Source organism: Penaeus chinensis, unplaced genomic scaffold, assembly GCF_019202785.1.
Source record: "Penaeus chinensis breed Huanghai No. 1 unplaced genomic scaffold, ASM1920278v2 CTG_3910, whole genome shotgun sequence".
Classification (NCBI taxonomy): domain Eukaryota; kingdom Metazoa; phylum Arthropoda; class Malacostraca; order Decapoda; family Penaeidae; genus Penaeus; species Penaeus chinensis.
In genome coordinates this window covers 3,160-20,000 of record NW_025918188.1, presented here as the reverse complement: position 1 = coordinate 20,000, position 16,841 = coordinate 3,160, and the positions used below count along the sequence as shown (strand labels likewise).

Genomic DNA, 16,841 nt, shown 5'->3' with positions numbered 1-16,841 from the left:
CTCTCAGGTTTTATTCCCCTACCTCAGTTTTTCTGTCTAGCACTGTCTCTCTCATTTCATCTCTAAATGAACACATTCTCTATATCCCGCTCTCTAGCCTCTGTCTCTTTCTATCACCTCTCTATATCTCTGCATGTAACGAAGTATAACTGCGAATCTGTATTTGATCACACAGGCGACAACTCACCTGTAAAGTTGCAATGTATTCCTGAAGATCTGCGATTTGCTCGTTGAGACCTTCCTTCTCGGCATCTCTAAATGAACACATTCTCTATATCCCGCTCTCTCTCCTTTCCTGCCTCTGTCTCTTTCTATCACCTCTCTATATCTCTGCATGTAACGAAGTATAACTGCGAATCTGTATTTGATCACACAGGCGACAACTCACCTGTAAAGTTGCAATGTATTCCTGAAGATCTGCGATTTGCTCGTTGAGACCTTCCTTCTCGGCCTCATGCTCCCTCGCCTCAGTCTCACACCTTCGCTGATGCAGTTGCGCTTGCTTCACCTGCTCCTGAAGCGGTCAACCTTGGTTAGGATGTTGCGAACTGAATTGAGCACTTGATTTGCATCTGCCTTGTGTCCTGTCGTTTCCTTAAACTTCCAGGAAACTCAAGTTTCATTAAAGAAAAAAAAGTATCATGTTCCTACAGTCGATCGATCGCTCCCTCGTTCACACAGACACACACGCATGAACAAATGCTTGTATTCCTACATGACAATAAAGACACGGCTAGAAATGTGGATGAATTCTTCCACACTGTCTTAAGATATGATTGTCTGCCGGTCTCCTCTCTCTCCACCTAACTTGTGTGCAAACTGTTAACCTCCCCCCTTCCCTCCCTTTCTCTCTCTCGTCATTTATCTTTCATATCCTCATTCCGCGTCCACTTTTTCTCTTTCTGTGTCTCTCTTCCTCTCTTCATCTCCCTTCCATACCTTTTGAGATGTGATCTCTTCTTCCTTTCTTCCAATCTCTTGCATCAGTTCTCTGTTCTCCCTCTTCAGGTCGGCTGCCTCGTCGTCTTTGATGTTGAAGGCCATGTTCGAGTCCCGCAGTTTGGCCTCGTACTCGGTCTGCGGAGGAGACGACGCGCGTCAGGAATGCCTTTCTAGCCAGGGGAATCAGATACCCAAGAGCAACAACCCTCTCTCTGTGCACGTACCTCTACCTTTTTGATTTCTTTCTTCATCTCCTTCGCCTTCTCCTCGAGTTTCTCCTGGAAGAAAAAAGTCTCAGGAAAGTGTCTTTTCATATCTTTCTACTTAGCTCCCCATGTTCGCTGTGGCTTCCCTCTTATCATGTCTTTATTTTCTTCTCTCCTCTCCCTTCTTCAATCTTTTCTCTCCCTCCCGGTGTCTCTTACATGCACCTGAGTTACCTTGCTTTCCTCTTCCTTTTCCTGAAGGTCCTTCTTCAACTTGTCGATTTCCTTCTGCAGGGTGGCTGCCTCCGCCACCTTCAAGTCGTACTTCTTTTTCATCTCCTTCCCCTGCTCCTCGAGTTTCTTCTGCAAGAGAAAACAGTCTCAGTAATGTCTTTCCATATTTTTCTTAGCTCCCCCTCCCGTGTTCTCTTTGGCTTCCCTATCGCAGTCCCCTCTCTGTGGCTGTGTGGTGCAGTGGTAGCGGTCTCGTCCGGCACTCTTGCTGCCCCGCGTGCAGTTCCCCACACCGCCAGTGGATGGCAATCCCGGAAAGCGTCGAGGGAACTGCTTTGGCGCCGCAGCGGAAGCGGAACCAGACGACCATCGGCTCATTAGGACTCGGTGAATAAAGCGGGAATTGAGTCGAGAAGCAGATCAGAGCGATCATCTTTCAGGCTAGTCTTACTCTACACATGATTTCAGTTTCTCCATTCTTGTATTTCTTTGTATTCAAGTGCTCCGCATGTGCACAAACAACTGGATCTTTTAGGTAAATAAGAACTAACCTGCATCTTCCTCCTTTCCTTCTCGGCTGCAATCGCAGCACATTTCTCTGCCTGAAAAGTAACTCGGTTTAGCTGACTCGATTTAATGCACTAAAAAAAAAAAAAAAAAAAAAAAAAAAAAAAAAAAAAAAAAAATCGCTGAGTTCTCTGACTAATATACAACAGTAAGTATAGCCAACGACCAAGGCGCCCAGCCTGATATCAGCACATTGGTTCATATCACAGTCTGATTGCCCTCTGTCATTACCATGGGGAAGAGTTTATCAGCGGAAAGATTCCCCAACAGATCCTGCGGAGTCTTCCCGTCCTTATTCTTTTTGCTGGTGGATGCCCCGAGGCCAGTCAGGACGCCCACCGCGAGAAGGTGCCCTTTTGAAGCTGCGTCGTGGAGAGGCGTGTCGCCGTCATCATCGACGGGGTCCACGTCGGCCCCGCCCGCCGCAAGAGCTTCCAGCGCCCCCCATTGCCCATTCCAGGCTGCCAAGTGCATCGCCGTTCGGCCTGAAAGTCGTCCGAGTTGAGGAGGCGATCAGTGCCTTCGCTGACAAAGCTCCACCCTCCGAAAAAAGGCATTACGTGTGATCATGATATTAATGTTAATGATAATAATTAATAAATCATGTTAATAATAATAATGTGTAACGAAAAGACAGTAAAACAAAAATATTTAAAACGGCAAAAATAGACTGTAGTAATAATTATAACAAAATAAATATGGAAATATATATGATGGCTGGAATAATTACTCTACTGACATTTATATCATGAGACACTTCGATGATAATGATTATGATAATAGTAATATTATTTTCTAAAAATAATAATAGCAAAAACTAGAATAATGGTGAGATATGAATGATAAAACAAAAAGCAAAAGTAATAATAATAAGCGCAAATGCACAAGAAAATCCAGTAAAACGAAAAGAAGTGCATTGACATACACGAACTACAACATTAAAGAAAAAGAATAAAGATGAAACTATATGACGGTTGGAACAATTACTCTACGGATATCAATATTAAGCAAAGCTTTGATGGTAATCACACAGATGATAATAATAATGATATCAATTCACAAAATGATGACGATCACATGATAATAAAGATAAACACTTTAATAATAGTAAGAAAAAAGTAGGAACAGGAATAAGATAAAGAACAAGAAAGACAGTAAGAACTTGACTGTTTGCAAGAAATGGCAGATCTGAATCCTTCCTGGAAGCGAGCGAGTGAAATGATAAGAAAATCTGCTAAAGAAGCCACACCTAAGAAGACCAAAAAATCTAAACAGAAACGGTGGACAACGGCAATTTTAGATGAAGTGGGCGACAGAGAGAGAGAAAAAAAAAAGAATGAACGAATTATCATTTGGTTTAATAAATAAATAATATAATTTAATAACTTAATAATATAATTTAATAATTTAATGATTTAATAACATCATTTAATAATTTAATATAATTTAACATTAAATAATGTAATTTAATAATTCAATAATAAGTAATTAACAATAATACGAATAAGAATAAGATTTGATCTTTCAGAGGAATGCACAGCTCATGCACGACAAAGTGAAGAAAGAGGAAAGGAGGAGGAGGAGAGAGACAAAGGGACGAAGATGAAGGCAGACGCAGGGACAGGAAGGGCCCCTCCAAGTGTGGCGCATAATAATTGCCGATGTGCATTTCTTGCCTTTGAAATGACTGCCTTCTCAGATGGATCTTTGGCAGGAAGTAGGAAAACTGTCCTAGAGTTTCCCTCTCTCCACACACACACACGCGCGCGTACACACACACACGAACACAAATCATTCGTCTCGGGGAAATTGACTAATTGGCAACTTCCGCCAAGAAACCACGCTCTAAGTGACAGAAAAATGACGTTCATGAACACAGAATACAGAAGCTCAGGCCACCTTTTCGCATAAACACCATCGGGTATGAAGTAAACAGGCACAAGGTGCCCTCAATATGCAAAATGATGGGATGAAAAACACTTATTTTTCTAACTAATAGAGCTGCAGTATAACGAGAGGTGCCAATTAGTCATTTTTCCCGAGACATTAAATCTTCTCGAGATGTTTCGTTCCACAAATCGCCAAGGAAATACAGATAGAAAAGCAATTATAAATGCTAGTCATTCCTCCTCCTCCTCATAATAATGAAGATACTGTTAGTGATAATGATAATAAATAGAATAATAACAATAAGGTTGGAAATACTAGCAACAACAACAGCAACAATAATAATAATGATAATAATGATAATAATAATAATAATAATAATAATAGCATTGATGCTACTATTAATAACAATGACAAGCATTGTGTGTGCTCGTGTGTGTGTTCGTGTGTGTGTGTGTGTGAGAGAGAGAGTGTGTGAATGTGAGCGTGTGTGTGTGAATGTGTGAGGGAGAGAGTGTGAATGTGAGAGTGTGTGTATGTGTGTGAATGTGAGCGCGCGCGCGTGTGTGTGTGTGTGTGTGTGTGCGTGTGAATGTGAGAGTGTGTGTGTGTGTGAATGTGAGCGTGTGTGTGTGGGAGAGAGAGTGTGAATGTGACCGCGTGTGTGTGTGTGTGTGTGTGTGCATGTGAATGTGAGCGTGTATGTGTGTGTGAATGTAAGCGTGAGTGTGAGTGTGTGTGTGTGTGTGCATGTGAATGTGAGCGTGTGTGTGCGTGTGTAAGTTTGTGCTTGTGTCTGTGTTTATGCTTGTGTCTGTGTGTGTGCATGTGAATGTGAGCGTGTGTGTTTGTGTGTGAATGTGAGCGTGTGTGTGCGTGTGTAAGTTTGTGCTTGTGTCTGTGTTTATGCTTGTGTCTGTGTATGTTTGTGTTTGTGATTGTGTGTTTGTGAGTGTGTGTGTGTGTTTGTGTGTGTGTTTGTGTGTGTGAGTGTGTGTGCGTGTTTGTGTGTGTGTGTGTGAGTGTGTGTGCGTGTTTGTCTTTGTGTGTGTTTGTGTGTGTGTTTGTGTTTGTGTGTCTGTGTATATTTGTGATTGTATGAGTGATTGTGTGTGTGTGTCTGTGTTTGTGTGTATGTATGTGTTTGTGTGTATGTTTGTGTTTGTGTCTTTGTGTGTCTTTGTGTGTGTGTATATGTGTGTGTTTGTGTATGTTTATATGTTTGTGTGTTTGTGTTTGAGTATGTGTTTGTATTTATATGAATGTTTGTGTGTGTTTATGTATGTTTGTGTGTGTGTTTCTGTTTTTGTGTCTGTGTATGTTTATGTGAGTGGTGTGTGTGTGTGATTATGTTTATCTGTTTGTGTTTGTGTGTTTGTGTTCATTTGTTTGTGTGTGTTTGTGTTTGTGTGTGTGCATGTTCGTGTTTGTGTGTGTATGTTTGTGTGTGTGTGTTTGTGTTTGCATGCATTCCATATTTATCCCTTTGGCGGAAGGTGCCAATTAGTCCATTTTCCCAAGAAAATATTTCTCGAAATGTTTCGTTCCATAAATCGCCAAATGAAATGAAAATAAAGAAATGCTCTTTTTAAATGGATTCGTTGTTTCTCTCAAACGATCATAAGAATTACAGCATTACGATAATAAAAATAATAAGAAGAACAACAACAATATCAACAAGAATAATAATGGTCATAATAATAATAATAATAATAATAATAATAATAATATAATAAATGGAATTAGTTGTGTGTCTCAAGGCGTGGTGATTCCAGTACTATAACCTACTATAATAATACTATTAATATTAATAACAATAATAATAATAAGGATCCTAAGAAGAAAGAGAAAAGATAAAGGAAGATGGGAGAATGATTAGAAAAGAAGAAATAAATAAAGAAAATCAATGAGGGAAAGGAGATAGAGGAAAGAGCGAAGAAGACGAAGGAAAATAAAAAGAGGAGGAACAAAGAGTAGGAGAAAAGAGAAAGGAGGGAAAGGGCAATGGGAAAAAAAAAACAGGAGAAAGAAAGAGAAATGAGAGAGAGAAGAAAGGAAGAGGACAGAAAGAAAGGGAGGTAGAGAAGAGAGAGAGGGAGAAAAGAAGGAGGCCGGAAAATAGAAAGGAAGTCAGGAAAGGAGAGAGAGAAAAAGAGAGGAAGATAAAAATGGAATAACAATGAGAAAGGGAGGGAAATGAGAGATGCAGAGGAGAAAGAGCGGCAGAGAGAGAGGAAATGGAGAGAAAGTGGAAAATGAAGAATATGAGACGAAATATAAAGAGAGAAGAGAGAGCAATAACGGTAAAATAAAAGTAATAATATAACAGACAATAATAATTACAACAGCAACAATAACAATAATTATAACAGCAAGAAAATGATGATAAAAAAATATTATTATCAATAATAACAGTAATAAAACAATAATAAGGATAATTACGAGAATATTAATGATATCAGTCAGACAACGAATGGTGCCAGAGCCAAGCCTCCAACTGGAGCGTTTCACTCGCATCAGAAGTCTATCTTATTCTTTTTCGTTTTATTCTCACTCCTCATGAAAATAGAAACTGGCAGAGCTACTATAGTTGGTTGACGTTGTGTGAAAAAACAGCATTTATCAAGAAAAAAAACAATAATAATAATCTGAGCAGAAAAGCGAGTCCAAAACTGACCATCTGGCAAAATTTCTATCGCAATCTGGTCGATGTAACAAAGCCAATCGCATGAGACACTCGTTCTTTACGAAGGTTGAAAGAAATCATTAAAAACCTTCATACTGCTTTGTTTCAATGGACCTCGTTAGGTTAAATCATAAATTCAACATTTATAATTATATAATAATCCACGCGAACTTATAAATATTGAAACGGAATAAAAAAAAAAAAAATCTTTATATATAAAAGCACGAATCTTTAGACAAACCATGCATAAACGAATAAAAGGACTGATCTTAACATCCATAAAAAAACGACAGAAAACGAAAGGCAGGGATGACGCTAACAATGGCTCGAAACACGCGGTCCGCCTGGCTGTGTGCTCCTGGCGAGGCGCATGGGTCGAGGGGCGCCACCAACTTTGGGGAAACTTAAACAAAAGGATTCACTTCACAACGATGCAGCGACGAGAGAGAGAGAGAGAGAGAGAGAGAGAGAGAGAGAGAGAGAGAGAGAGAGAGAGAGAGAGAGATAGAAAGAGAGAAAGAAAGACAGAGAGAGAAAGAGAGGGAGATAGAAAGAGAGAAAGAAAGACAGAGAGAGAGAAAGAGAGGGAGAGAGGGAGAAAGAAAGAGGGAGAGAGAGCGACGGAACCGGAGTCCTGGAGCCTCGACGCCTTCAGTAGCGTTTCTGTCGCCTCGCGTGTCCTTGGCAGAGGAAGAGGAACAGAGGGAGAGACGGAACGGAAGAGGAAAGAGGAGAGAATAATGAAGGGAGGAGGAGGAACGAAATGGAGAATGGAAAAGGAAGAAAAGAGAAAAAGGAAGAAATGATAGTGATGAAAGTAGGAATAGCACAACAAAGAAAGAGTAGAAACTATCAACGGCGTTAGTGAAATAAAGAGAGAAAGAAGGATAGAAAAGGCATAGAAATTTAGGCTTTTTTTGTTTTTATCTCTCTTTCTCGTTCCTCCTGCCCGCTCTCTCTCTCTCTCTTTTCCTCCTGTCCACTCCCTCTTTCTCTCTCTCTCTCTATCTTGCCCCTCCTCTATCCTTCTCTTGATTTTTCTTCATCTTCCTGTTCTATCTTCCTTCCCCTTTCACTCTTTTATCCACCTCCATCTCTCTCAGTCCCTCTTTTATCTCCTACACTCTCACTTCCCTCCTCCTCTTCTTCGTCCTCTCTCTCATTTTCTTCCTCCTCCTCCTCCTCCTATCTGTTTTCCAATTCTCTTCCTCTCTCCCACCGTCCTATACCTCCTCTTCCTTCTTTCTCTCTTTCTCTTTCTAATTCTCCTATCTTTAACTACTTTCCTCTTCCCACTCGTCTTCTTTTTTCTCTCTTTCTCCTCCTCGCCTATTCTTATTATTATACTTTTCTTCTCCTTCTCATCCTCCTTTATCTCTCCTCCTCCTCCTCTTCCTCTCTACCTTGCTCCTCCTCCTTCTGTCAGTCCCTCTCTTCCTCTTGGAAGGCGAGGTCCAGGTGAGAGGATGAGATGAGAGGAAGAGGAGAAAATAGAAGATAAGAGAGAGAGTAAGGGAGGAAAAGGAAAGATAGAGGTAAGGAAGGAAGGAAGAGAAAAGGAAGTGAAGAAAAGGAGACAAAGAGGGAGGGGGAAAAGAAGAAAGAGAAAAGGAAAAGAGGAAAAACAGAGAAAATGGGAAGGAAAGGGGAGAGAGAGAGAGAAAAAAAAAAAACCAGGCCTAGAGTTTCTCTCTTCACACACACACACCCACACACATACAAGCGCACACACACACACACACACACACACACACACACACAGGCGTACACACACGCATACAGACGTACACACACACACGCACACACACTCACAGGCGTACACACACTCGCACACAGACTCACAGGCGTACACACACATGCACAGACGTACACACATAAGCACACACTCACAGGCGTACACACACACTCACGGGCGTACACACACGCTCACAGGCGTACACACACTCATAGGCGTACACACACACAGGTGTACACATACATCCACAGGGGTACACACACACTCATAGGCGTACACACACATACGGACACACACTCACAGGCGTACACACACACGTACATACTCACAAGTGTACACACACACTCATAAACTTACACACACACGCACACACTCATAGGCATACACACACACTTAAAGGTGCACACACACACGCACACACACTCACAAGCGTACACAAACACGCACACACACTCAAAGGTGTACACACACACACACACATACAGACACTCACATATACACACACACACACATACGTGCACACACACATACATGCACACACACACTCATTGGCGTACAGACATACATATACGAATACATACACGCACACATACGCACACATACACGCAGACACACATACACGCACGCACACACACACACACACATACACGCACACACATACACATACACGCACACACACATATACACGCACAAATCTTTTGGCAATTATGTCCTAAATATCACGGGAACAAATATCGGCTCTGAGAAATTGACTAATTCGCAACTCCCGACAAAAAACAAGCTCTGAGTGACAGTAAAATGGCGTTCATAAATACGGAATACAAAAATTCAGACCACCAATTAACATAAACAGCACCGGGTGTGAAGAAAAACAGTCACAAGACATCATCAATATACAAAATAAATGCATGGACACTGTTTTTTTCTTTACCCCAAAAAGCGCGGGATTTCGGCGGAAGGTGCCAATTAGTAAATTTTCCCGAGACAATATTTCTTATCGACAAAGGAAATGGAGAAAAAGAAATGCATTTTTTTTTTTTTTTTCATTTGCATCTCTCTATCTCACTCTATCCCTCTCTCTTTCTACCTCATATCTCTTTCTCCCCCCCCTACCCATCTATCTCTCTCTCTCTCTCTCTCTCTCTCTCTTTCTACCTCCCTCTCTCTCTCTACCCCACCCCCCTTCTCTCTCTCTACTCTTTCTCTCTCTCCCTACCTCCTCTCTCTTTCTACCCTTTCCCCTTCTCTCTCTACTCCCTCTCTCTCTCTCTCTTTCTACCTCCCTCTCTCTCTCTACCCCCCTCTTTCTATACCCCACTCTCTCTCTATCTCTAACCCCTCTCTCTCTTTTTCTACCTCCCTTCTCTCTCTTACCCCACCCCCCTTCTCTCTCTCTACTCTTTCTCTCTCTCTCTACCTCCTCTCTCTTTCTACCCTTTCCCCTTCTCTCTCTTTACTCCCTCTCTCTCTCTCTCTCTTTCTACCTCCCTCTCCCTCTACGCCCCTCTCTCTCTGTCTATAACCCCCCTCTCTCTCCCTCTATCCCCTCTCTCTCTTATCCCTCACTCGCTCTCTCTACCCTCTATCTCTTTTTCTACCTCACCCTCTCTCTCTCTTGGGAGGGAGAGAGAAGAGAGAAAATGTCGATAGGGAAAAAACAGGATGGAAGAAAGAGGAGATAGCAAGGCAGGATTTGGAAAAAGACAGGAATGGAGGTAAATGAGAAGAGACGAAGGGAAGAAGAGGAGAGAGAGAACAGTGACAGAAAGGGAGGAGGAGGAGGAGAGAGAGAATAGTAACAGAAAGGGAGGGAGGAGGAGGAGAGAGAGAGTAGTAACAGAGAGGGACGGAGGAGAAGGAGAGAGAGAATAGTAACAGAGAGGGACGGAGGAGGAGGAGAGAATAGTAACAGAGAGCGAGCGAGGAGGGAGAGAGAGAGAGAATAGTAACAGAGAGGAAAAGATAATGATAATAATAATAATGTTATGATTATTATAATTTTGTTATAATTATCATCAACTTCAATGAAAACAATACAAAATAATATTAATTTAAAAGATAATAACAATATAGATAATATGCAGTTTTTTTTTTTCTTTCTTTTTTTTTACTAGTAACGGATGGTGGAGAGGCGCCAACTAGTCAATTTTCCCGAATTGTACCTCACGAGATGATGGGGATTATAATGCTATGGTAATGATAATAATAATAATGATAATAATAATATTAATTTTATAACAATAATAATAGCAGCTGCGAAAAAGGAAGAGCGGAAGAGAAGTGACAAAGAGAAAATAGCAAGAAGAAAAAAAAAAAAAAAAAGGAAGGAACGGAGACAGAAGAAAGAAGTAATAAGGGAAAGAGGGTGGAAGAGAGGGAGAGGAAAGAAAAAGGAAGAAAGAGGGAATGAGAAACAGGAGGACAGATGAATGAGAAGGAGACAGGAATATATATATATAGTAAACATTTCGAAACATTTTCTTTTCCACAATACCTAACACAAATTATATTGATTTTACAAATAGAAAAGTCGAAATCTGGTATTCATCATTTTCTTGTCTTATGACTTTACAGATGGCGCTGCAAGACAAATGAGCGGTCATGTTTTCCATTGCTATTTTGCACTTTTATATATAAACACACACACACAGAAACACAAACACGCACATACAAACACACAGAAACACACACACATACAAACACCCACAGAAACACAAACACACATACAAACATACACAAACACAAACACATAAACAAATACAAAGAAACACATGCACAAACATAAAACACACAAACAAAAACAAACACACATGCACAGACACACACACGCACAGACACACACATGCACACAGAAAAACAAACACACAAACACACACATAAACAAACACATATACACAAACACATACAAACACACACACAAACACACGCACACACAACACATACACACAAACACAAACGCACACACACATACAAACCCACACAGAAACACACACAAACACAAACATACTCAGAAGCACATACACACAGAAAAGCACAAACACAAACATACTCACAAACACACCCACAAATAAACACGCACAAACACACAGAAACACAACCATACTCACAATCACACACACCCACAAACACAAGCACACACACAAACACACGCACAAGCACATACACATATACAAATCTTTTGGCAATTACGTCCTAAATATCTCGGGAACAAATATCGGCTCTTGGAAATTGACTAATTGGCACCCCTCGACAAAGCCCTTCGCTCTAAGTGACAGAAAACTGGCGTTCATAAGCACGGAATACAAAACCTCGGACCACCAATTAGCATAAACATCACTGGGTGTGAAGAGAAGACTCACAAGACCACACCAATATGCAAAATAATGGCATGCAAATTATTTTTCTTTTCTCACAAATAGCGCGAGAGTTAGGCGGAAGGTGACAATTAGTCAATTTTCCAGAGACAATATTTCTTCGCATCAAAGGAAATGGAGATAAAGAAATGCCTTTTTTTCTCATTTTCATCTCTCTACTTCCTCTCTCCCTGTACCCCCCGCCCCCTCTCTCTCTCTAACCTCTCCCCCTTCTCTCTCTCTGTCTCTCTTTCTACTCTCTCTCTCTCTCTCTCTCTCTCTCTCTTTCTATTTCTACGTCCCTCTCTCTCTCTACCCCCTCTCTCTCTGTCTCTAACCCCTCTCTTTCTCTCTCTCTATCCCCTCTCTCTCTCCCATCCCTCACTCTCTCTCTCTACCCTCTATCTCTCTTTCTACAACCCCCCCCCCCCCTCTCTCTCTCTTGGGAGGGAGAGAGGAGAGAGAAAATGTCGATAGGGAAAGAACATGATGGAAGAAAGAGGAGACAACAAGGGAGGATTGGGAGAAAGACAGGAATGGAGGTAAATGAGAAGAGACAAAGGGAGGAAGAGGAGAGAAAAAGAATAGTAACAGAGAAATGACTGCCTTCTCAGATGGAACTTTGGCAAGAAGGAGAAAAACTGGCCTAGAGTTTCCCTCGCTCCACACACACACACACGTACACACACACACACACACACAAACACACACACGCACGCACACACACATGTACACAGACGCACACACGTGCACACAAATCATTTGGCTCTGGGAAATTGACTAATTGGCAACTCCCGCCAAAAACCCGCGGTCTGAGTGACAGAAAAATGACGTTCATAAGCACAGAATACAGAAGTTCAGCATGAACACATCATTGGATGTGAAGTAAACAGTCACAAGGTGCCCTCAATATGCAAAATAATGGCATGAAAACCATTTATTTTTCTCACTAATAGAGCTGCAGTATGACGAGAGGTGCCAATTAGTCATTTTTCCTGAAACATTATTTCTTCTCGAGATGTTTCGTTCCACAAATCGCCAAAGGAAATACAGATATAAAAATAATTATAAATGCTAAACATTCCTCCTCATTATCACAATAATGAACATACTGTTAGTGATAATGATAGTAGATAAAATGATAACAATAAGGATGAAAATACTAAACACAACAACAGCAATGATAATAATAATAATAATAATTATTATTATTATTATTATTATTATTATTATTATAAAATGATAATAATAGCATTGATGCTACTAATAATAACAATGGCAAACATATTGATACTAATGAAAGAGAATAACAATGATACTATCGTTGATATATTAAAGTTGACAAATTATTAAAGTTCATAATTCATTTGAATATAAATCCACTGATATTTTATAATAAAAATAAAGAAAAGGTTTAATATCCGAGATGAAACTATGAATACCAATATCGGCTTCAGATATATGACGGCGTTAATGAAAGTGATAAAAGGATCTTAATCAATGGTTTTTAATATAATGATAAAAATAACAACAATACCAATTATGATTAAAAAGTAACAATAATAAAATACTAATAATAATGAAAACAATAAAACAATAAAGCTAACAACAATAATGCTAATAATTCTAACAATAGTATTGATGTAATTGTAATAAATATTATTAAGATAATTATAATGTTGATTATAATAACAAAAACAATAATAATAATACCAATTACAACAACAATTGTAATAATAATAAAGACAAAAATAATGATAAAAATACTGCCGCCGTCCTCGGCTTCACTCCGTGTGTTTATTTTTTTTTTCGTGTGTGTGAGTGTGGGAGAGAGTGTGAATATGAGCGCGTGTGTGTGAATGTGAGTGTGTCTGTGTGTGTGTGTGTATGTGTGTGAAGGAGAGAGTGTGAATGTGAGCGTGCGTGTGTGTGTGAATGTGAGCGTGTGTGTGTGTGTATGTGAATGTGAGTGTGAATGTGTGTGAGCGTGAATGTTTGTGTGCGTGTGAATGTGAGTGTGTGTGTATGTGTGTGAATGTGAGCATGTGTGTGTTAGTGTGTGTGTGTGTGAATTGTGAGCGTGTGTGTGTGTGTGTATTTGTGTATGTGAGTGAATGTGAGCGTGTGTGAGTGTGTGTGAATGTGAACGTGTGTGTGTGTGTGTGAATGTGACCGTGTGTGTGTATATGTGTTTCTGTGTTCGTGTGTCTGTGAATGTCAGCGTTTGTGTGTGTGTGTGAATGTCAGCATGTGTGTGTGTGCTTGTGTGAATGTGAACGTGTGTGTGTGTGTGTGTGTAAACTTGAGCGTATGTGTGTGTGTGTGTGTAAATGTGGGCATGTGTTTGTGTGTGTGTGTGTTTGTATGTGTGTGTGTGAGGGAGACAGTGTGAATGTCAGAGTGTGTGTGTGTGTGAGGGAGCGAGTGTGAATATGTGTGTGTGAATGTGAGCGTGTGTGTGTGTTTGTGTGAATGTGAGCGCTCGAGCTCGTGTGTGTATGTTTGTTTATGTGTGTGGATTTGTATGTGTGTATGAGGGAAAGAGTGTGACTGTATGTGTATATGTGAATGTAAGTGTGTGTGTGTGCTTGTGTTTGTATGTATGTGTGAATGTGAGCGTGTGTGTGTAACTATCTCTCTCCCAACATCTCACTATGTATGTATATATACATGTACAAACATACATATATACATATATATGAGTGTATACATGTATATATGAATGTATATATATATATATATATATATATATATATATATATATATATAATTTTTATGTACATATTAATATGTGTGTGTCTTTGTGTGTATATATATATATATATATATATATATATATATATATATATATATGTATGTATATATATATGTATATATGTACATGGCCTAGACATTCCCTCTCCACACACACACACAAACATCCAAGCACAAACACACACACATAAGCAAACATAAATACACACACACAAACACAAACTTACAAAAAAACTCGCACACACATAAACATAAACACAAAATCATACACAGAAACACAAACACACATACAAACATAGACACACACACAAACACATAACGACACACAAACACATGCACACCCAAAAAACACAAACACACACACAATTACAAACACACAAACACAAACAAAATCACACACATGTACAAACACACAAATGCAAACACACACACACACACAAACACACACAAACACAAACACACATACACAAGCACACACACGTACAAACACACACACACACAAACACAAGCATAAACACAAACACACACAAACAAACAAGCATGCACACAGACACACATGCACACACACACAAACACAAGCACACACACACAAACACACACATAAAGAAACACATACACACAAATACAGACCCACACACAATGACACACACACACACACACACGCACGCACACAAACACAAGCATAAACACAAACACACAAACAAACAAACAAGCATGCACACAGACACACACATGCACACACACAAACACAAGCACACACACACACATAAAGATACACATACACACAAACACAGACCCACACACACGTACACACAAACACACACAAAAACAAACACACACACACAAACGCAAACACAAACAATTACAAAAAAACAAACACAAACACAGTTATAAAAACACACACACATACACAAACACACAGGCACAAATACACACATATAAAATAACACACACACGCGTACAAACACACACACAAACACACATGCAAACACAAAGACATACACACAACCACAAATAAACACACAAATACAAACACGCATACACACAGAAACACACACAAACACAAACATACTCACAAAAATAATCGCACAAACATGCATGCACAAACACACAAACACAGAAACACACAAACAAAAATTACAAACACACACACAAACACACACGGACAAACACGCACGCACAGAAACACACAAACACAAACATACTCAGAATCGCACACACACAAACACACACACACACAAACTCAAACAAACACACAAACACAAAAATACACACAACACACACACAAACGCAAACACAAAAAAACTTGCACACCCACACACAAACACGCACACACACAAACAGACACACAATCACACACACAAACACAAACATAGGCACACACACAAACAAATACACACACACAAACACACGCACACACTCACAAAACCTTTTGGCTATTATGTCCTAAATATCTCGGGAACAAATATTGGCTCTGGGAAATTGAATAATTGGCAACTTCCAACGAAATACCACGCTCTGAGTGACAGAAAAATGACGTTCATAAGCAAGGAATACAGAAGCTCAGACCATCCATTAGCATAAACACCACCGGTTGTGAGAGAACAGTCACAAGGAGCCATTAATATGCAAAATAATGGCTTGCAAACTGCAATTTCTTTTCCCACAAAAAAGCGCGAAATTTAAACAGAAGGTGCCAATTAGTCAATTTTCCCGAGACAATATATATATATATTTTTTTTTATTGGTTTTGCGTCTTAAGAGATAATGATTATAAAACTATGATAATAAAAAAAATATATATCAACAGCAATAATGATAATAAAAAGAACAATAATAATAATAATAATAATAATAATGGCAGTAATGGAAATATAACTATAAATGACAGTAATACCAATGTTAATTCAAATAATAATAATGATCTCATTAATTTTACCATTTTCATATTATTATAATTATTATTAACTTTTTCAATGATAATGGTCAAACTAATAATGATTAAAAGATAATAACAATGAAGATAATAATAACAGTAAGAAAGGAAACGTCGATCCCATCGCCTTACCTGAGTTGCTTCTGGCATTGACGTCGGCTCCCCCCGCCAGGAGGACGTCCACCACGGTATTATGACCCCCATAGGCAGCCTCATGAAGGGGGCTCCATCCTGAGGGAGCAAGAGGCTTGCATTAAGCGTCGTGTTCATGGGTGATGGGAAGAAGGGGGAAAATGGAGGGGAAGTGGAGGATGGGAATTAGGGTGATGGGGATAAAAGGAAGAGGAAAGGATGGAAAAATAGAAGGTAGAGAGAGCAGGAAAGGGGGTTAGGGAGGTAGAGAGGGAGAGAGAGATTGGAGGGTGGGGGGGTAGAGGTATGAAAATGGAAAAAAAGCCTTTCTTTATCTCCATTTCCTTTGGCGAGAAGAAATATTGTCGCGGGAAAATTGACTAATTGGCACCTCCTGCCTAAGTCCCGC

General features: G+C 39.8%; 1 protein-coding gene across 4 annotated transcripts in view; it reads right to left on the bottom strand.

Moving 5' to 3' along the window:
• Positions 1-16,499, bottom strand: part of LOC125024751 (ankyrin repeat domain-containing protein 42-like) — a gene marked incomplete at its 5' end in the record, with an annotated part of 18,826 nt that extends 2,327 nt beyond the window's left edge. Inside the window, 8 exon segments of one of the 4 annotated variants that reach the window (XM_047612500.1) lie at positions 188-237; positions 439-514; positions 940-1,077; positions 1,167-1,220; positions 1,383-1,511; positions 1,934-1,984; positions 2,181-2,434; positions 16,433-16,499. In XM_047612500.1, the coding sequence (XP_047468456.1) occupies positions 188-237; positions 439-514; positions 940-1,077; positions 1,167-1,220; positions 1,383-1,511; positions 1,934-1,984; positions 2,181-2,434; positions 16,433-16,499 (819 nt within the window). 4 annotated transcript variants of the gene reach the window in all.
• Between the last annotated feature and the right edge of the window lie 342 nt (positions 16,500-16,841).